The sequence below is a fragment of the Tenebrio molitor genome, chromosome 2 (genome assembly GCF_963966145.1).
Source record: "Tenebrio molitor chromosome 2, icTenMoli1.1, whole genome shotgun sequence".
NCBI classification, from domain to species: Eukaryota; Metazoa; Arthropoda; class Insecta; order Coleoptera; family Tenebrionidae; genus Tenebrio; species Tenebrio molitor.
In genome coordinates, this window is record NC_091047.1 from 31596334 (window position 1) to 31617823 (window position 21490).

The 21490-nt window shown below is 33.7% G+C and overlaps 1 protein-coding gene and 2 long non-coding RNA genes across 3 annotated transcripts; 1 reads left to right on the forward strand and 2 right to left on the reverse strand.

Moving 5' to 3' along the window:
- Window positions 1–306: 306 nt before the first annotated feature.
- Window positions 307–2938, reverse strand: LOC138124997 (uncharacterized). The gene is made up of 6 exons (XM_069040197.1): window positions 1827–2938; window positions 1569–1766; window positions 1442–1517; window positions 809–1253; window positions 557–757; window positions 307–507 (listed from the first exon to the last, which is right to left on the reverse strand). Exons 1-4 carry the CDS (start codon window positions 2022–2024, stop codon window positions 1096–1098), a joined length of 630 nt encoding a protein of 209 aa, XP_068896298.1. The 5' UTR covers window positions 2025–2938; the 3' UTR covers window positions 307–507; window positions 557–757; window positions 809–1095.
- A 2172-nt stretch (window positions 2939–5110) lies between these two features.
- On the reverse strand, window positions 5111–6936 carry LOC138124183 (uncharacterized). The gene is made up of 2 exons (XR_011157044.1): window positions 5268–6936; window positions 5111–5214 (listed from the first exon to the last, which is right to left on the reverse strand). It is a non-coding gene; the product is annotated as an uncharacterized lncRNA (long non-coding RNA).
- A 5455-nt stretch (window positions 6937–12391) lies between these two features.
- On the forward strand, window positions 12392–14805 carry LOC138123722 (uncharacterized). The gene is made up of 2 exons (XR_011156890.1): window positions 12392–14294; window positions 14352–14805. It is a non-coding gene; the product is annotated as an uncharacterized lncRNA (long non-coding RNA).
- Window positions 14806–21490: the final 6685 nt, after the last annotated feature.

Below are 21490 nucleotides of genomic sequence, written 5' to 3' on the forward strand. Positions count from 1 at the left end.
TATAATAATGCACATAAGAGTAGTCACAATGTAATAGAGAGATTGAATGGGGTGTTGAAAGCTAGATTTAGGTGTTGTTTTGGTGAAAGAGCTTTACATTATACACCTGAAAAAGCAGCCAAAATTATCAATGCTTGCGCGATTTTACATAACATATGCATGGGAAGAGCAGATTTAATCGAGGAAGATCTGGATAGAGAGAATGGTGCGGTAGAGGATGATAATAATGACGAATTTGTCAATTACAATGGCAACAACGTTTTAAATGCAGGTCGGAGAAAACGGCAAGAAATAATTACCCAATACTTTTAAAGGCTACAATAACTTTATTAATCTTATAACAGCACGTTTAAATTCCAACAAAGCTTCAATAAAATTAAACAATCCAGTTGCATACATTTTAGAATTTTTTAGAAAACACTGTGTTACATTCTTTTCCATTTTTGTGTACCGTATTCTCTTCATTTTCTTGTATACTGGATATCGTATGTTTTTGTTAATTTTTTTCTAGAAATTGCTTATAAAGTTATTAAACTTCCTGTGTGAATTTTGTTACCTGCATTTTTGGTGAATGTATTTTCAATCCCAGTTCGTGGACTTTCAAACCATTGACTGTCAGTTGACCACTAATTTGCAACAACCTTTCTTCTAAATGAGTTAGAATAATACAAATTGGACTTCCTCCTCCTGTTACATAGCGGTGCACAAACATTTTCCTTGCTTTACGTTTTGTACTGTATATCCAATTCCAGAATGTCTAAATAAACACCATACGTGTCTTATTCTTTTTATACATTGATTAAATTACCTTTTGCCACTGGGATACCGTCTTCTTGGACCCTTCCATGTTATTAAGTTTTGAACACAGTACTTGAAAACGTTCTTTTTGTTTAGATAAATAATTCAAATATGATTCGTTCTGCATATTTGATACATGCTGAGAATCTAAAATGAAAATCTTTTCAGAAGTGTTAAAATATATCTCTAATAGAAAAATAATTGCCTTGCAACACTATACTAACTCTAGTAGAAAATGTTTATGTAAGTATAACAAAAAAAACCCAAAAACAATTTTGCAAATAAAATTTTTTTTGTTTAATTTTCTTTTTGGGATTCTGCAATATCACAGAATCTGTGTATAGCTTTAGCAATATCTCTCAAGGCTTCACTTATGTTATCTAGTACTTCTTTTTGGGAATTTGTCGACTGCTTGTATGCATCAGTCAAAATATCACCAGTTGTTTTTCTATCACCTACAATTACCATAATATTTTCTACTTTATAATTCCTATCATACAGTCTTGCACAATACCTTATACCGAGTGATCATTTAAAAAATAAATCGAGTTTGCTTTGGAGCCTATGCTATAGCATGGGTTGCCATAGGTAACACGCCGACTCGATTTATTTTTTAATTGATCGTACCATACTTATTACTTACGTTTTCTTTTAATTCCTGTAGGTTCTTGCATTACATTTTCATTATCATTCACAATTGTCAAGATTATATTCGCTTCCTGTAAATAGAAATGAATATGATCATACTGTTCAAAATAATAAAAACTCACATTATCTGAAATGTGTTCTTTATCTGCAATTTGAGCAGAGCTGCCGGATTTCTGAAATTCGACCCCGATTTCTGCAATATTTGAGTGTCCATCTACAGCAGCAGGCCCTGTGAGTTCAATTAATTTTCTTTCACACTCATTCAATTCTTTTTTCTCACGACATTTTCTACGTGTAGCGGACTTCCATTCAGTAAATACCTACAAGAATATAATGTGCACAATCTCACCATTTATTAAGTATGTAGTTTTAGAATTTACTTTTTTCCATTCTGTTTGTTGACGTATTGGTCCGTCTCCACAACTGTTCAGGGTCGTTGTTAACTGTTTGCAAATCTGGTCTAGCATCTCAGGTCCGTCTTTAGGCTCCATTCTGCCAGTACCTAACACATTATGTACTTGTAAATGCTGAATGTACATGCTAATTTGAGTTTTCGTGGTTCGCTTCTTTGTTGTCATTGTACATAAACGATTAAACGGACACACACAGCACAAACTTTTCAACACAACGCATCCAGCACCCAGCCACTTAGCAATTGCCGATTTACCGCCAAAACCTATTCTGTCATTTCTGCCTCTTAACTGTCATCCATGTCAAAAAAAACCGCAAATCCCTAAAAACTGTTGCCTGATTCTTTAGGTTGGAGATACTGGAGAAGGCCACTTCGTGTCGTGTTTCTATCCAATATCTGAAATTTACCAAGGTCACTTAAGCCAATGTGGACACCATAATAGGGAATATTTTAATTATTGAAATATTTCAATATCCAATGTTGCTTTCCTTTCAATATTGGTCACCATAATAAGCCTGAATATATACGATTATAGGTAGTTTTCATGACAATTTAATACATTTATTTCGAAATAATTGACCTGTTAAGTGCCACTTTCAAAGACCGCCAAATCAGCAAATATGTCCAATAGAATTTTTTTAACATTTTTCTCACGTTTACGGTAATCTCTTCTACAGCGTAGTGCATCGGAAGTGCACCATTTTCGGGACACTCTGTATCTAGCTAACATTAGAATTTTTTACACACCTCCTGCCATAAAAAATTAAAGCTACTTCATAGTTAACAGTATTAGGGTGTCCAGAAAGTTCTGAGCGTTTTTTAGAAAAATAGATGAAAATAAATAAATATCTATTACTTAAAAAATTAAACAACAATTAAACTAAATATTCGCCGTTATTGTCAATGACTTCCAACCATCTTTGTCCCAAAAACTCAATTACAGAACGATAGAAGATGGGCTCTTTCGTCCCGAACGACTCTTATCTTTAAGACTTTCTTCCCCATTCAGAAATTTCGCAAACCATCACCGACAAGTACACTCTTTTACCGTCCCCGCACCTTCAATTCTGCATATACAGGTTGTCCCAAAAATGGCGTACAAACTACTTACTATCTTATCGAGGATGCTTAAATGTACATGGAAAAAATGTTTCCGACAAAAAAATAAATTATTTTTATTCGTACTATCGCGGCCAAAATACTTTGGTCGTCACTTTTTGACACTTCAAATGTAAATCAAGTATTAATGTCAATATACATGACAATTTCAAATTATTCTTGTCAAAAATATGGCACCTTCAGTTTTTGATAAATATAGAATCGTCTTCCTTGCTTCTGAAGGTTGTCTAAACCGCGACCATGTTGATATTTTGCTTTTGAGCCCTGCCTTCGCAGCTGATGGGATTTACCCCATCCGTATGACACTGATAGATTAAAATTATTTTGACAGTAGTAAAAAATAAGGTTAAACTTCCTAAAGTTTGCTTTACAATTGAATGTCATTTATGTCACATTGACGACCAAAGTATTTTGGCCGCGATAGTATCCCACCTCCACCCGGCGGCACGGCAATTTTGCCGGAGTACATACACTATTACGGATATTACTATCAAGTAATAGTGCAGTGCTTATCAACATAATTACCGGCGTCTTGCCTCCGCATTTTGACTTTGTTGTGTATTATGTTCTGTGTCAATGTTAAGGAACTTCCTCACGATGTGAGGAAGTGTATAATAATATACCTTTTTGAATTTCAACTACCAATGTGTTATCTAAATCCAGAATTTTTAAGTTTTTAAAAAGAGATTGCGGTACTATTCCCGTTGCTGAAATTACAAGTGGTAAAATCGAATTTTTTTCTAAACACCAAAGATTTCTCATAGCAACGGACAGCTCTAAATATTTATTAATTTTTGTGTTATATGTCTGTGTTATATTATGTGAATTTGGAACAGCTATATCTAAAAGATATGCTTGCTTTTGTTGTTTATTTAAAATTATAATGTCTGGTCTGTTATACTTAATATGAATGTCAGTTAAAATAAAAATGTTGTTACACAGTCTAGGACTGGTTTACAAATCTATGAGGGACGTGATGACCAACTCAATAGACCGGGACCAATGGCTTAACGTGACTTCCGAATCACGAGATAGAATATAGCCTTTTTTTTTTCCGCCCTGGGTCGGAATCAAACCCGCGACCCTCGCGTCCCTGAGCCGAAACGGACTCCCTTAGGCTATATTCTGCCTTATTATTATTATTAACGGTAATACAATGTAAACAAAGATATATTCGTACATCATTACCTTGAAATTTTACGGTTCTAGCGGTAGCGGTAGCGGTAGCGGATGCAAGTAGTTTGTGCTCTCCTAATATTTCCACAAGTTTTCAAGAAAATTAGATTTATTTCGTGACTGAGTGGTGTTCTCGGTGATTTTATAATATGCCTGTGCTTTGTGCGACTTGTAAGGGTACTGCACCTCCAACAGTGCCTGGTTTGAAATGTTGTTCATGCAATCTTTTCTTCCATATTAAGTGCATCAATATGAATAAAGCGCAATACGATGTCATTAAGTCCACGGATGGATTGGATTGGAAGTGTCCAAATTGTAGATTGCTGAATGCCAACGGTAATTGTGAGTGCAGCAAATTGATATCGGATTTGACAAAAATGATTGAAAAACTAAATACCACCGTCGAGTCCTTGCAACAGCAGATATCATCTCTTAAAGAAAAACCTACGTCAGCTGATATCGAGTTTGAAGAAATTATCAGAGAAGTCGTTGACCGTCAACATCGGCAAAAAAATTTGATTATTTACAATACACCTGAACAGCCTGCAAATATCTCCTCTCAACAACGCACCTCAGATGACCAGCAATTTGTGACTGACTTTCTTAGTTTTCTGGAACCTGACGCCGTCCTGCCGAATTTTACCTGTTCTCGACTAGGAAAATACAACGAGACTCGTACCACTTCACGTCCTATTAAACTACGATTTGACATTGAAGATAATGTGGTTCAAATTTTCCGCAGAATGAAATCTCGCCGTTCTCATCTCTTGGCCAGTCCCCAATACAAAAATCTAAAAGTCTCTTCAGATCGTACGCCTAAACAAAGATCGTTATTCAATAAAGTTAAAAGTGAACTTCAGGCCAGAACTGAGAGCGGTGAAGAAGGTCTCACGTTAAAACATGTAAATGGTATTCCTCGCATCGTGTCTGTCAATTTAAACAATTAAAGCCCAACTCTTCTGATCTTTCCATCTATTATCAAAACATACGCAGTATTCGTAACAAACTAAATAATTTTCTTGATGCGTCTAGTTCCCTTGATTTTGATATCATTTGTATTACTGAAACATGGTTAAATGATGATATTTCTACATCGGAATTTATTTCACCTTACTTATATAACGTTATTAGATGTGATCGTAATTATAACCTCTTGAATGTTTCTAGAGGAGGTGGTGTTTTCTTAGCTGCCAAATCCACACTAAAAATTGAACAGATAGATGTCTCGGAGTTGCGTGTTGCACTTAATTATCTCATAGAGATTGTTGGTTGTAAATGTTTCTTAGGTAAGGATGAGTTTCTAATATTTGTTGTTTATTTTCCTAGAACCCCATCTTTGCCTGAGCTGACTACTTTCTGCAACTATTTTGAACATAATTTTGTGTCTACCAACAATATTATAATACTTGGTGACTTTAATATACCGCAGTTTATTCAAAAGGATAAATATAATTGTAATCTTGTTACGGTAATTAACAGATTTAGCCAATATTTGAGTTTGAAACAATTTAATGATATCAAGAATTTATCTCACAGATTGTTGGACCTCGTTTTTTCCAGCCTTGAGTGTGTAGTTATACATGATTCTACACCGTTTGTGAATGAGGACTTGTACCACCCTGCACTATCTATATCTGTATGTTTGTCTACTTATGATATAAATTTCGTTCCATCTAATACTGCTAAAACTTACAATTTTAAGAGAGCTAATTATGACCTATTGTATCAGGAACTATTAGCTACTGACTGGTCATTTCTTAATTATTACTCTGAGATCGATGTTATTGTTGACAAATTTTACAAATATTTATATAACGTACTAGATAAGCACGTTCCAGTTCACAACACAAATAATAGAAAAAATAATAAATTTCCATGTTGGTTCACTTCTTCTATTATTAATAACATTAAACTAAAGTACGATTCTTTTCGCAAGTTCAAGAATTCAAATAATGCATATTATTACCAGAGATTTGGGGAGTATCGCAGGTTGATCAAAAGGCAAATCGCCTCTGCGCGTGTTGCTTACTTAAGAAGCGTACAAAATAACATAAGAGATGATCCACGTAAATTCTGGTCATATATTAACTCAAAAAAAGGTGTCTCCAGAATTCCGGGAAGAGTAACGTGCAATGGTGATGTCTTTGAAGCACCTCAAAATATAGTTGATGCATTTGCTTCCTTTTTCCAATCTGTCTTTATAGCATCTGATTCAGATCCCCTGATCTCGGGCGTTAATGTAGTATCGGGCTCATATTTAAATATAATTCAAATTTCTGAAGCTGATATTTCCGCAGCTATAGCCTTGATTAAGAATTCTTTCACTGCAGGACATGACCAAATACCAGCTTTCTTGGTAAAAGACTGTAAAACCATTTTTATTCAGCCGCTGTTGACAATTTTTAATGCTTCTCTTCGGCAATCTAAATTTCCTTCTTTGTGGAAAATATCCAAAATTATTCCGGTTTTCAAAAACGGTGATCGTTCTATTATAGACAATTATCGCCCAATATCTATTCTATCCAATTTTTCCAAGATTTTTGAAATCGTTTTATACTCATATATTTACCCGTACATAACTAACTTTATTTCCCCTCAGCAACATGGTTTTCTAAAGAAACGTTCTACAGTTACAAACCTTGCCTGCTTCTCACAGTACGTATCCGAATCAATTAATCAAGGTTCACAGGTTGATACTATTTATACTGACTTCGCCAAGGCGTTTGATCGCGTTGATCATCGCTTAATCATATCTAAACTTGACATGTTCGGTATAAGTAACAAAGTTCTACATCTATTACAATCATATTTATTTAATAGACAGCAGTTTGTCAGTTATAATGGATTCTCTTCGTTCTTGTACCATTCTACATCAGGCATTCCGCAAGGATCCAATCTTGGACCGTTATTGTTCATATGTTTTATTAATGATCTACCTTCCGCATTAACCTGCGGTAGTCTCTTGTATGCTGATGATAATAAGATGTATTCCACCATAAATAACATAGCTGATGCATTGACCTTGCAGGAAAACTTGAATAGACTTTCTTCTTGGTGCATAATTAATAAATTAGCGTTAAATGTTTCAAAGTGTAAAGTTGTTTCTTATTCATATAAAAAGTCACCATTGCTATTTAACTATCATATAGAGAACTTAATTTTAAAACGCGAAAATACTATTAAAGATCTTGGTATATACTTTGACGAACGACTTAATTTTAACTATCATATAGACATTGCAGTAAATAAAGCATTAAGTATGTTGGGTTTCATAATTAGAAACTCGAGGGACTTCACCAACATTGAAATTTTTCAACTATTATTCAAAACTTATGTCATTCCCTGCTTGGAATATGCCTGTTTAGTTTGGAACCCCTTTTTACCAATGTCACGTAACTTCTATCGAAGCTGTTCAAAGAAAATTTTTAATCTACTTGCATTTTAAAGTATTTGGTGTATTTCCTCTGGTGGGAACTCATAATCATATTCTTCGCGAGCAATTTAACTTTTTGTCATCAGCTAATAGGAGAAAAATTATTATATTATTATTCCTTCATAAATTGATCCATTATAGAATTGATTGTGCTGATCTACTTCAGAGATTATGTTTTTGTATTCCTCGAGTTAATAATAGAAACGTTCTGCCTTTGTATGCGGCTATGCCTAGATCTAACACCCTACTTCGTGCACCTATTCAATCTATGTCAAATCTGTATAATGCAGTTTGTAAAGATTTTGACATCTATTACGTTTCTGGGTGTTATTTTCGAAAATCTCTTACGATCTATTTTGTAAATAAAAGTTAGGATGAATATCATTTAGCATTAATTTAGTTTCATGTTTCATGTATTATTATTACTAATGTCATTTTTTTTTTTTTTTTTTTTTTTTGTCATTTTTGCTCTGTAATTGGTTCTTCCAGAACTGTTGGGCAAATAAACATTATTATTATTATTATTATTATTAAATGTTACCGTAGTGGATTTAAAATAATTTTTTCGATTTCCAAAGCTTCTAAATTCTCTATTATGCAAGATTAGATATTGGTAGTGAGTGATCTTGTACTTTGTGATAATGTGTACGATGAGAGGTAGCTGCCATGACAATTTCATACATATATTTCAAAATAATTGACCTGTTAAGTGCCACTTTCAAAGACCGCCAAATCAGCAAGTAAGTCCAATAGAATTTTTTTAACATTTTTTTAGCGTTTATGGTAATCTCTTCTACACCGTAGTGCACCGTTAGTACGCCATTTTTGGGACACCTGTATTTCTTGTGGCTGCTGCTGCTGAATGTCCACATTTAAATTCATATTACATTAAATTACGATTTCGTTCTTTTTCCATGTAAACAATAAATTACTCGTACCAGAATGTAACCAATTGAAAATTATTTAATTGAGACACGTCAAATTGTTTATGGACAAGTGTACTTCATATATTAAAACACTAACAAAAATTACCAATTGATTTTACATTTATTTTATATCGAGAAACAGAATACCACAAAAACGCTCAGAACTTTCTGGACACCCTAATAGTTTTCCTTTTGCAAATTTATTAATTCCATTTTGGCTTCGTGTTCTCTTCTCATTAACGTTATTTTTTCTTGAGATTCTAACTCTAACAACTGTACTCTTTTCTCATGTTCTTTCATAAATTTTACTTTTAATGAAAACTCCTATTCTGTAAGAAATATTGACTTGTCATGTTTCTTCTCAACATTTCTTAATTTTGTGAAATGTTCTTGCAGGAAAGTGTCCTTTTGCAATTTAGCCATTTCTACCTTTGTTTTTCCCAGGTACCCAGTTTGGTTTTAATACTAAAGTCTTTGCTGTGCTTTTTGCGTGTTGGTTCTTTATTAGAGTTGTTTCTACTTTCTGAATCTGATTTCCTTTTAAGACATCTGAGAGAAGTAGAAGGAGGCTGTTGAAGTTTTGCTGGAGTATAATCACTCCAATCATCAATGGTGGCATTATCCGTACCTTGTTCTCTAGCTTCAATATTATTCTGCGAGGGTGACACTATTAAATTTTCAATTTCATCTTCATCATCTACATTATAAGACAGTGGTAAGTCTTTCATATTGCTACTTTGCTGAAACGTTTTGTGTATCAAATCACGACTTGAGTCATTTTCAGAACCGTTATCAACCACTTCCTCGAAGTCATCGTCATATCGACGATTTTGACTCCACTAATTTCCTTGAATTCTTCATCCAGAATCGTAAAATTAATGATCTCGGGAGGTCCTCCGCCTGTTCCTTTTGAGTAACTGGATAAGTTACTGAATTTTTCACTTGACTTCTTTTTCATGTTCATAAATTTTGTTTTTGTAAAATCGTATCAAAATGAAGTCATTTATACAGTAATTTGCGGGCGTAAATAATGCCTTTTGCGCCCTAAGGCCTAAAAGAACAACAATTAATTTTAATAGCTTATCCGCGAAATGGAAAAGGTCGCCATTTTTCAAATAAACACTTCAAAAGAATAATGCCAAATGAAGAAAAATATGCCAGAAAATGGCTTATTTATTTATTTATTTTATTTATTGCTTTACGGTGGATTTAAATGATTTATGATTTTACAAAAAATAATGTTTGCATTTCGGGCGTGAACGTCGACTTTGACCTTTTGGCGTCTTATAATCCCCCGGCCCCTCGGGCCTCGTGCTTATAATTCCGCCGCGGGCCAAAATCGTCTCCTTCACGCCCTTAATACAAAAATATCTATTTTAACACGTTGGTGCTTCTAAAAGTTTTTGCGTTTATCTTGAACTCATTTTCAATTAAATTACATGCTTTTTGTTTTATTAATATTAAATTTAGTTTATTTTAGAACACATACATAATACAGGGTGTTTTCGAAGTTGAGGTGTTCCTTTTAACCTGTTATAGTATGCGTTGTTATAAAGAGTTTTAGCCAAAGTCACCTTAGTAAAATGTGTACGGCAATGAAGATACAATAAGTTAAATTTTTTGAAATTTCTGAAACCGGTCCTGCTTAAATTTGCGCTGATTTGTTAGAAATTAGAATTGACAAAAAAAATCAAATGAGCATGGACGTTAATCAAAAATACTGTCAGAGTTCTCATCTAATTAGTCGGAATGGCTTTATCATTACGAAAATAATGAGCTCACAGATATCTTGCTAATGCATGGGCAATGTTATCACGTTATCAGAATGCAGCTGCGGCATCCAGAGAGTGCAAAGAGCGATTTCCAGAAAGACACCATCCTGGGCCACGTCAGTTATTAATCTAGTACAGCAGAGAAATAGACAGGACCGGACTTAAAATTTTAGAAAACAATAAAAATATACAATCAATTATCTCCGTTAATACAAACATTTTACTAAGAAGATTTAGGCTAAAATTCTTATCAATAATGTATAGTAGCTCGTGCTACAAGGAACGCCTCAACTTCGAAAACACCCTGTATATTTTTATTTTAAAATATAAAAGATTTCTTCCAAATCGGGTGATTGGGGAATTGTCCCGAGAACTGATGCAGCATTACCCCGTTGAATTGCCAAACTTATTCTTTGGGTAAGATATAGAGTGATCAACAAAAAACCAAATCGAGAGTGCTACCTCATCTTTTATTTTATCGAAACGTACGTCGTATACTAATCAGACACTTTTATATACTTGCTGTGCACACTCGTTTTGTTGGTTGCCTACCTCTCAAAAATCTATTATTAATTGCCTTTATAAATTTTTTGTAATTCATGAATAATGGATTTAAAAGAAAGTTATTATTAATTATTATTTATTACTGATTAAGGAAAAAACACACAGTTACATAAAATTCCTTCATAAGGCACGTAATCTTTGGTTACAAAATTTTAAAAGTATGTAGTTATTTTTTATAATTCTTTGTTTTGTTGTTTTCTGTAAGAAAAGTGCTAAAGTTATTGGGCCGTATGAATAAAAACTGAGCATTTGCCTGGGAACATGAGCAAGGAGCAAAAGCAAATTGTGGTCTGAGTAAAAGCATTTGCTCAACTTTAAATGAATAAACAAATGCTTCTACTCATACCTTGAACCTTGTGCTTTCTGCCATATGAGCAAATGCTCTATTGATTTTTATCAATTATAGTGTGTTGTAGCGTCAGAAATGACATTTCTAAGCTAGGGGTTATTTCACCTGTAATTAAAAGAAAACGAACAAATAATATTTTAAGTGAAAATGAAACCACGAAACTTCTTCCCTTTCAAATGCTGAACTTCAGCGACTAGTAATGCTGGAGCAACTAAAAACTTTGAGAACACAGAGACGCTTTTATCAAATTCAAATTGAAAATGTATGGTTTTTGTTAAATAAAATAAAATACCATAACAATTGTTTAGCATACAGCAGTGTTTACGATGTATATTTGATGATTGGCAATCTCCTCTTAACTTGTCCAAAAGATGTTTCAATAATAACACGTTCCTTTTTAAGAAGCCTATTGAAAACATTTTCTTCATTTGTATGACAAATCCTAAAAGGTGTCATAAGCCATAGTTCTAAACCATACCCTGAATCGGCCAGAAGCACAGCACCACAATTTTGTAAACGGACCATATTCTCTCTGACGTTAGAAGTCTTCCATATTCTGCTGTCATGCACTGATCCAGGCCAGCTCGCACAAACGCTTGTGAAAATTTCTTTTGCGTTACAAGTTGCTTGAACATTTATCGAAGCAAATCCTTTACGACAAATGTACTCGTCTCCGTGATGAGCTGGTTTTTCCATAGCAATTTGTGTGCAATCGAGTGCACCGATGGCTGTTGGAAAGTCATAAAAATTCTGCCATTCAACTTTTGCTTCTTGGATTTCACGGTCGTTGCCAGGAAAATGAATCCAAAAATCAGCACGGTTATTAACAGCATGCATTACTTCTGTAATTGTCTTTGAGAGTGTAGACTAATGAATCCCTAGCTCTTTACCAATTCCAGATTGAAATCCAGGGTCCGCCAAAGACCTCAAGAGTGTTTTCATTTTAAGCTCGGGTGAAAAGCTCCTCCTCTTGTCTCTTCACGGTGACCCAAAAAATGATTTGCTAAGCACTGTAAATTTTTCTCTTGAAAACGAAGCGTTTTAAAGTCCCGACTAAGAGCCCTTCTCCTTGGTTTGTAAATTTTTTCATTCTTTAAATTGTAAACTGACCCATGTTTTCCCGCGCGACGCAAATGTGATTCTATTATTTAGTTGATGCATTCATTTGTGAGTAAATGCTCAACAAAATGAGCAAATCATAATGATTATTCATACAGATTTCTCAAGGCTGAGCATATGGATATTTCACATGGAGCAGATACTCACTTTGGAAATGGAGCAAGGAGCATTGTCTTTTGCTTCAAATTGTTATTCATAAAATACTAAGCATTTACTCAAAAAAAAACTGTAGTAAAAGCATATGCTCCCTTTTATTCATACGGCCCATTATTCTCACATTTTTGGTTAATTGAGAACTTACTCGTATCTTTTCTAGCAGTTTAAAACATTTAAATTATTCCAAGGTCAAAAAAAAAAGTTTTCACAAAAACTGCTCGAAATGTTCTCCATTGTGGTCCAGAAAGAGTCAAACTCGTCTCTCATATTTTCCAAAAACACTTATGAAGCTGTCAGGTGAAATGGATTGCCAAAATTCATTTATGATGAAAATTTGTTTAAGGTAATGTGTGGGTTTTATTTCTTGCAACACACAAGGGAAACAAATTGATCTAACTTCTTCTTAATGATGGATTATGATTCACTAAAATTAGGCATTATAATGTTAAGACATTGATAAACTTGTTGATAACCAATACCATCAGGTTCGGACATCTGCCTTGAAATTCTTCAGTGTAAGGGGGTACAAAGTAAGGAGTAAGGCCAGTCTTCACTTCCTTGTTTCACCCTCTTTCGAAAATAATGTAATAAAAATGCCTTCTCTTTAATGGTAAAACCCATTTTACAACTTATTCTGGGATAATTACTGCTTACAATTTCAATAAACGTCTGTAAATATTGCCGAAATCGAAGATTTGTTTTCTACGTTAAATCACTTAAATTGTCAACAACAACAACCTTGAATTAATTTTGAAATGTGACATTTCAACGAAACATCTCCGTACCAGTGGCGTCGCGTTTGGCAATAAAGCTGATAATTTACTATGCCCGTTTGCACCAGTCATAGTTAAGGGTTTAGATTAAGTTAAGCGAAGGTTAAATTTCAAAATACCTTGCACCGACATGTAAGTGACAGTGACATTTCAACTATCTGTCAGTTATTTTAATCCCAGGAATTCGCACGGATTATCATTCCCACTAATACGTTTAAATATATTTTTTTTATTAAATGGAGGTCCTAAATGTCATGGAAGATTTAGATGATTATAACAATGATGATATTGAAGTTTTTGATGTAATTAATGGCTTGCCGGGACAAGTGTACGTGCGAAATAATTAGGTATTTCGATAGTTATGATAATGTAAATTTCCGAAGAAGATTTCGGATTTCAAAGCAGTGTTGTTTAAACTTGTTAGTGATAATTGAAGAAAGATTGGAGTATCCTTCTGATATGTAAGGTACTTACTTAAGTGACATTTTTCATTAATTATATCTTTTCAGTAATAATTCTGTTTCTCCCATGAATCAATTACTAACTACTCTTCGTTTTTACTCAACTGGCGGTCATCTCCAATCTATTGCCGATTATTGCGGCATGCATGTATCCACTGTATCCGGAATAATTGTTCGGGTATCACGCACAATTGCTGATTTATATAACATGTACATAAGTTTTCCTACAACGAATGAAGAGATAGTTCAGGAACAAATCAAATTTGTGGCTGCATTTCCGCGTGTTGTAGGTGCAATCGATTGTACACACGTAAAAATTCAATCCCCAGATAAGGTACCTACCACATTTTTGAATAATGGAAAATGAAATCAAAAATGTGTTATAACTAGGAGGTAATGATGCAGAAATATATAGGAACCGAAAATCTTACTTTTCGGTAAATTCTCAAATGATATGTACTGCAGCTTTAAGGATTACCAATGTTGTTTCACGATGGCCCGGTTCTGTACATGACGCCACAATTTTTAATAACAGCAGAATACTGGCCAATTTTGAAACACACGCTTTTAGGAACTGTTTACTTTTAGGTGAAACAAACAACAAATAAATATTGAAAAATAAAAAGTGTCAAAATATTGTTTTAGGAGATGGTGGATATCCTAATAAATCTTATTTATTTACTCCTCTTTTAAATCCAGTCACTCCACCCGAACAACATTACAATGAATCTCATATAAGAACTAGGAATTGTATTGAAAGATGTTTCGGTGTATTAAAACGAAGGTTCCCAGTCTTAGCATATGGATGTCGGTTAAAAATTGAGACCACGATGACCATAATTGTTGCAACAGCAGTACTTCATAATTTGGCTCTATCTATGGACGATGTTGACCCACCACCAATACCTGAAGAACTGAATGAACAATGAACATGAATTAAACCGGCTCATCGAAGATGGTCAAATCCCTAACGTTCATTATGTTGCAAATGAACCTGTAGGTGCAGGAGCTCAATTAAGAAGAGAATTTATCAACAATTATTTTGCAAACATATAACTTTATTTTTTTAACAATTTATAATAAATTCAAAGCATTTAACTGTGCCTGTTTCAATTTTATATCTAGTTCTAACGATTGTTTTTTAAGTTCAAACAATTCCAAATCACAAAGTCTTTTTCTTTCAAATTCTTCCTCTTCTCTTTTATTCTTTCGATCCATTGTTTCAATTTCCATGTCATTTTTTTGTCGTTGCTGTTGACAACTCTTTTGTAACAACTCCAACTGTAATTGACAAACATGAACCTTTATTTCTGCCAAATCTTCATATTTCTTTGCCACATTTCCAGTTGGACATAAAGATGGACGTCTCTTGCTTGACCATTTTGAGTCATTTTTTTTTCTTTCTTGAAAAAGTTTCGTTAATGGGTTTTGATAAATTTGCCGGTGTATAACATTCCCATGTATTGCTAGTGGTCGGTTCATCAATTTGTTCAGTATTTATGTTAATTACTTCATCAGCTGGTTCTGGATCCTCGATATTTTCTCCCTGTGTATTAAAAAATAATGAATTTTTTAAGTTTATAACTATGCATACTTAGGTACAATTGGTTTTGTGTCATTTAACATCGAAGTTCCTACGATTTCCATTTTATCTCCATCAGGAATTCTTTCAACGCCAAAAACTGTTTTTTTATTTAAAATAGCCATTGTGAGATCAAAAGTAGCATCTTTAATTACAGGAGTTGCTGTCCTACCACCGGTTTTGGTAATTTCCCGTCTTTCTGTGGCGGCCTTTTTCCTTGTTTCTTTCTTTTTATTTTCGAAAAATCTTTTTAATGTTTCTTTGCTTCTGAACGTTGAATTTTGTGCATTGAATTCCTTAGCAATTTTTGTCCATGTTGCCTCTTTATTTCGCCATGAAAGCGCATCGGTTTTTTTGCTCTCTATAATGTGCGAATATCGTCGCACTAAATTCAATATTAAAATTTTTTCGTCGGGGGAAAAATTTGTAGAACGCGCACGTTTTACTTGTCCGTCCTGTGAGACAACATTTAAAGCAAATTTCACAAATAATTTAATTAACTTACCATTTCCTTCAGATTAGTACTTCAGAAACCAAAAATATTCACCACAAACCACGGCCTCCTAGATTCAAAAGAGAGACTCGTCTCTTATCCGGCCTGTGGCATTCGATAAATGTCTGTTTTTGAAAATTCCCCATAGACAAAAATTCCCCGTATAGTATGTCCATCTACCGACTTTAATGTGATCCATATATTAGTATATGCACGGCTTCCTAGATTAGAAAGAGACTTTTGTCTCTTATACGGCTGCGTGAGTTCATGAAATGTCTGTTTTTTCTAGCTTTTTCTATACTAACTCCCTCTATTGATCCGTTTTGTAAATTTTTGCAAATTCGCGGTAGTAATTTAAACATCACAGGAGACGGGTGTTAAAAAGGATTGATGACACGAATGACAAAATAATGTCACCAACACTTTAATTGTCACTGTTTCATTCTGCGTGTTTCATTGACAAATATTTTTCTCGTAAACTGCTAAAATATGTCTGAAATAAGGAAATGTTGTGTAAATAATTGCAATTCACATAATTTGAACAATATTTCGTATCATGGCTTTCCCGCAAATTTGAGTTTGAATTTAAAATGGAAACAAACATTGATTAATTATACTGGTAAGGTGTAATTATCCTCATATACAAGTATAGGTATTAACATTGTTGCACTGATATATGTTTAGATATTCCCAATTTAAAGGAATATTCACTCGTATGTAGTGAGCACTTTAAGCCTAATGATTTTCGTTCGACCACGAAGCGGCGAATGTTAGTTACAGGAGCGATACCTTCTACATTTAAGGTATATTTATCATCATAATAAAACCAAATTTTATGTTAATACAATTTTAGTCTTCAAATGATGATATGAACATAGCAACTAATATTTTGGAAAACTTTGGATGTTCTTGTGAAATCGGTACTCAAACGACAATCAAGTCTAACACTATAAAAGACTTGTTCTATACAAAATTGTGTTTGGCACAAAAATTAAAGCGGTTGCAGATTCGCTACAACAGACTCAAAGAACAAGTAAGAGTAAGAGTGGAAAAAGACAAAAATAATTCAGAGTGGAAATGTATGCAAACAATTAAAACTGATGCCGCTAATATGAATCCCCGAGCCATATTTATTTTGGACCAAATTAAGAATTATAGCAAGAAGGTTCCAAGATGGTCAGAATTAACCATTCGCCAGTGCATTGCGTGGAGATATTCTTCCCCAAAAGGATACGAGTTTCCAAGAAATCTACTTTTCAAACTACCCTGCAAATCAACATTAAGTAAATACTTTGGTACAGGAAATGATAACTTAATCAAACACAGACTAATGTGTGAAATTAAAACCTTGAGAGCTTCTGAAAAAGTTTGTTCTTTGGTGGTTGACGATATGGCTGTCAGAGAAAGCATATCTTATTCGAAAGCAGAGGACCGTATATTCGGTTTAGAAACAATAAATCAGTCCCAGGATAAAATTGGAGCTAAGCCAGTTATCGCTAATCAGCTTCTTTGTTTCGTAATATATGGATTGTCAACAAAATACATAATACCCGCAAGCTACTTTTTTCATAGGCAATTGACTGGAAAGGATTTATATAAACTAACGTTGGAAGTGTTGAAGATGCTTAGTGAGTGCGGGTTTTTTGTTATTAGAATTGTAGGGGATAATCACAAATCCCACGTTGCACTGTTTAAGCATTTTGGAAATGGCACATTGGAAAATGTAGTCCCGCATCCATACAATCCCGGACTTAAGTTTTTTTTGAGTTTTGACTATTGCCACCTAGTCAAAAACGCACGGAATTTGTTTTTAGATCATGACATGGCTTCGTCTGATGGACAAATTTCGGCAAATTATTTAAAAGAACTCTCAGATATTCAAGAAGGTCTAATAACAAAGCCTGTCAGATATTTAACCAAAAAACATCTCTATCCATCCAATTTTGAAAAGATGAAAGTATATTTAGCAGTGCAAATATTTTCACCACGGGTTACTGCATCATTAATATACCTTGCTGACCATGGTGGCGAAGAGTTGGCTCATTTTAAGGATTGCACTGCAACTGTGAAATATATGGAAACAATGTATAAATTTTTCCAGCTGCACGACGTGAGCAATAAAACCCAACATATTCATCAGAGATGCTAATACTGCTCCCTATAACAACATTAACGATGCTCGACTATCATGGTTAAATGGAGAATTTATCCAATATATTAATGATATACAATCCAGTTCAGAAAATCTCGGAATTAAGGGATTAAGCAAAGAAACAGCTGAAGCATTAATTTTTACTGCAAGAAGCACAAGTTTATGTATTAAATATTTAATTGGCGATCTTGATTTTTTCTACGTTTTGACAAGAAGTTTTAGTTCGGATCCGGTGGAATCATTATTTGCAAACGTCAGACTTCGTGGTGGTTGTAATGATTTAACAGATTGCAGAACAGCTGAATATGCTCTCAGACAAATTTTAAGAAGTGGTTTGATAAAAACTATAAATAATAGTAACGCAATGAATGGAGTTGAATACACCAGCAATGTAAAGCTTGACGTTAATTCTGACTATAATGATAGTCATGAAATTGCCATAATTCTAAATGACGAAATAGTAGAAGATTTAGAAAATTTAACTACATTTAGATGTGATGTCAGTTCACGTGATATAGAATCAGCAGCTACAGCATTTCTATGTGGATATCTAATTATGAAAGTTCAAGAATCTGTGAATTGTGATTTATGTTTATCCCTCTTACGAAGCTCCTGTATTGAAAAAACAAATGCCTTGTTGGAACTTATTTACAATCAAGATCGTGGAAGACTAAATTACCCCAATGAAAAATTTGTAGCTTTAATAATATATGTCATTCAAATTATGGTAAAAATTCTGCCTAATCTTCCAACCAACAAGGTCGACTTCATTTTAAAGAAAGTATTTGTATCCTACCTTTGTAATAACCCAATTTTTCAATGCGAGTGTCATTTTAAGTTGGTATGTAACATTATAGTAGCCAAATTAGTGCCTGCAGTATTAAAAAATTATTGTAATTTAGAATCACAAAAAATTAAGAAAATCAATATTAATACCAAAAAGAGAAAATTATTAAAATTAAAATAATCATCCTATTAATTAGTTTTTTTTTTACAATACATTGTTTCAATATGCAAAAACGGCGTTTTGTATTTGGTTTCACATTGCACTGTAACATAATTGATTATTGTTAAATTGAATAGTAGGCAACCAAATATGCAATGTATTGTGTCGCCCTCACAAAAACAGAAATAAGGCCTCGTACTAAAAACTCACGCGGCCGTTAAGAGACAAAAGTCTCTTATTAATCTAGGAGGTCGTGAGTATATGCAACTAAAAATACGTATGAATAATGACATTTTATATAATAAATTGTCAATTTGAAAAACTAAGTGCAGTTGAAACTTTAAAAAATGCCACAAACAAAGAAAAAATGTTGTATTAGTTCACGACATAAAGTTAACACTTCTTATCATAATCTACCCAATGATATCACTTTAAATGCGGCATGGAAGACACTCGAAGACAGAACTGAGAGATCATATCATGAGTGCCGCAGAATATGCAAGTAGTAAAATTTTACCAAGATTCCAAAATTTAAGGACCAATGTAAATATTTCAGTCACCTTGCAAGATAGTTCTCTGGAAAAACTAGAAAAATTGTCTTCTTTTAATTATTTGCCAAGTACCAATTTTCAAATTGAGACGGCGGCAACAGCTTTTTTATGTGGCTACTTAATTATGAAAATAACGAAGGCAATCCATGGATGTGATTATTGCTTGTCACATTTACAAGATTCAAATTCGAAAAAGAAAATCCCGTTACTGGAATTAATTTATTACTAAGATAGAGGAAGGCTAAGTTACCCCAAAGATCAATTTGTGGGTCTAGTATAGTTTGGGAATGAGAAATTGGAATTTTAGCTTCTTTACTTGCATCTTGCAATGGGTTTTGGGTAGGTTAAACATTATAGATAATAATGAAGATTTACGACTATGAGCAGTTCATTCCAGGAGGGACAAACAATCTGCATTTTGCCGATATTCGGCATCCCTTTTTAGTAACTAGCAATATTATAATCTTTACAATCTACCCTAAACCCATTGCAAGTGAAGAAATTTAAATTCCAATTTCTCGTTCGCAAACTATACAATTTACAATAATTTCAGTAATAGTAGAAATTCTGCCAAGCATTTCAAAGGAAAATATAAATTTTGTTTTGAAGAATATCTTGGCCTCATATCTTTCGGGAAATCCACTAATTCATTGTCCTGTTCATGGTAAAATGTGAGTGAGACATTTATTTAAAAATTAGAACTTTCTGTCATTGTAAATTTTTGTAACTTGCACTCACAGACGAATAACAAAAAATAATAAAAAAGAAATTTGTTGAAATTAAATCTACCGTTCATAAAAAATGTTTTTGATTTGAGATTTTGAAAAAGTGTCAGATGTGTGCGTTAAAACTGTTGAAAAATGTTGAAAACACCTCTATAAAACAATAATTTCCTGCAAGGCAGGCAACCAGTACAACACATAAGCCCCGTATTGTGGCGCACCCTATAAAACAAAAATAATGCTTAGAACTACGAATGCGGCAGGCCGGATAAGAGACGAGTCTCTTATGAATCTAGGAGGCCGTGCCACAAACAAATTCACTGACATTCAAATGACAATATTTCACAGCAATAGTTATTTTGAAAATATATTTGACAACCAATCATATCGAAGTGTCTTACGTTACTCCACGTTACCGACGCTTATTTTAACTGACACATGAATCACTTCGGTGCAAAGTGAATAAAATTTATGTGCTAGTTAGATTTAAGTGTCAGTTAATTAATCCTCGCTTTTAACTGTGACCGGTGCAAACATTACTCTTACAAATGTAAAATGTTGCTCTTATTTATCTTATAAATTGTTTCCCTTATCTTATAATAATAATAAAATGCACAATTATAATTCCAACTTCTAAAATTCATGAGGTATGATTTATTATAAAGTAGCGTTTGAGACCACAAATTGTCTACGGCCATGCTTTGAACGCTTATTTGCCTATGATTCTGCTACGACGTGACCGATAATTTGCAACGCTTGCTCTGATTTGGATTCTTGTTGATCACTCTGTAGTCTGTATAATGTCGATTTATTGTCATTTGACATGCTGCTTATTTTCTTCCCTAACAGTGTAATACATTTTTTTGCATCTGCTTCCCAAGGGCCTAAAGTTTCAACAGAAAATGGTAGAAAACAAAAGCGGGAGAAAAGTTCTTTATATTTAATTCTCTTGGCATCTTCACCCAAACGAGCAGCATCACCAGCCTTCTTGCTTGTCAAAGGAATATAAGTAGCTGCTAGAGTATCTCTACACGTAACGTCCCATAAGAGAGCCTTGCCACCTTTCCAAGGTACGAGGGACATACCATCAGCCCGTTTACCGTCACTTCTGCAACATCCTGTAGGCAGTGGCGGCTCGTCAGGTGAGGCAACTGAGGCCGGGCCTCATCCTCATTTAAGCATGAATTTAAATAAAAATTTATTTTTAAGAATTAGTATTTTGCAGATTTGTTTTTATATTATAATTATTTTATAATTTAATATATTTTCAAACTAGTAAATCCTAGCAAGAATATCAGGAGTAGTATCCAAAGTATTTATTTTGTTTTCTGTGTTCCA

Bases quoted from the DNA above. Each gene is read 5' to 3' on its own strand.
- LOC138124997 (XM_069040197.1), bottom strand. From the start codon at position 2,024: ATGACAACAAAGAAGCGAACCACGAAAACTCAAATTAGCATGTACATT. The intron at 1,767-1,826 runs GTAAATTCTAAA...ATATTCTTGTAG, and splicing joins AACAAACAGAATGGAAAAAA to GTATTTACTGAATGGAAGTC. The intron at 1,518-1,568 runs GTGAGTTTTTAT...TTCTATTTACAG, and splicing joins AAGAACACATTTCAGATAAT to GAAGCGAATATAATCTTGAC.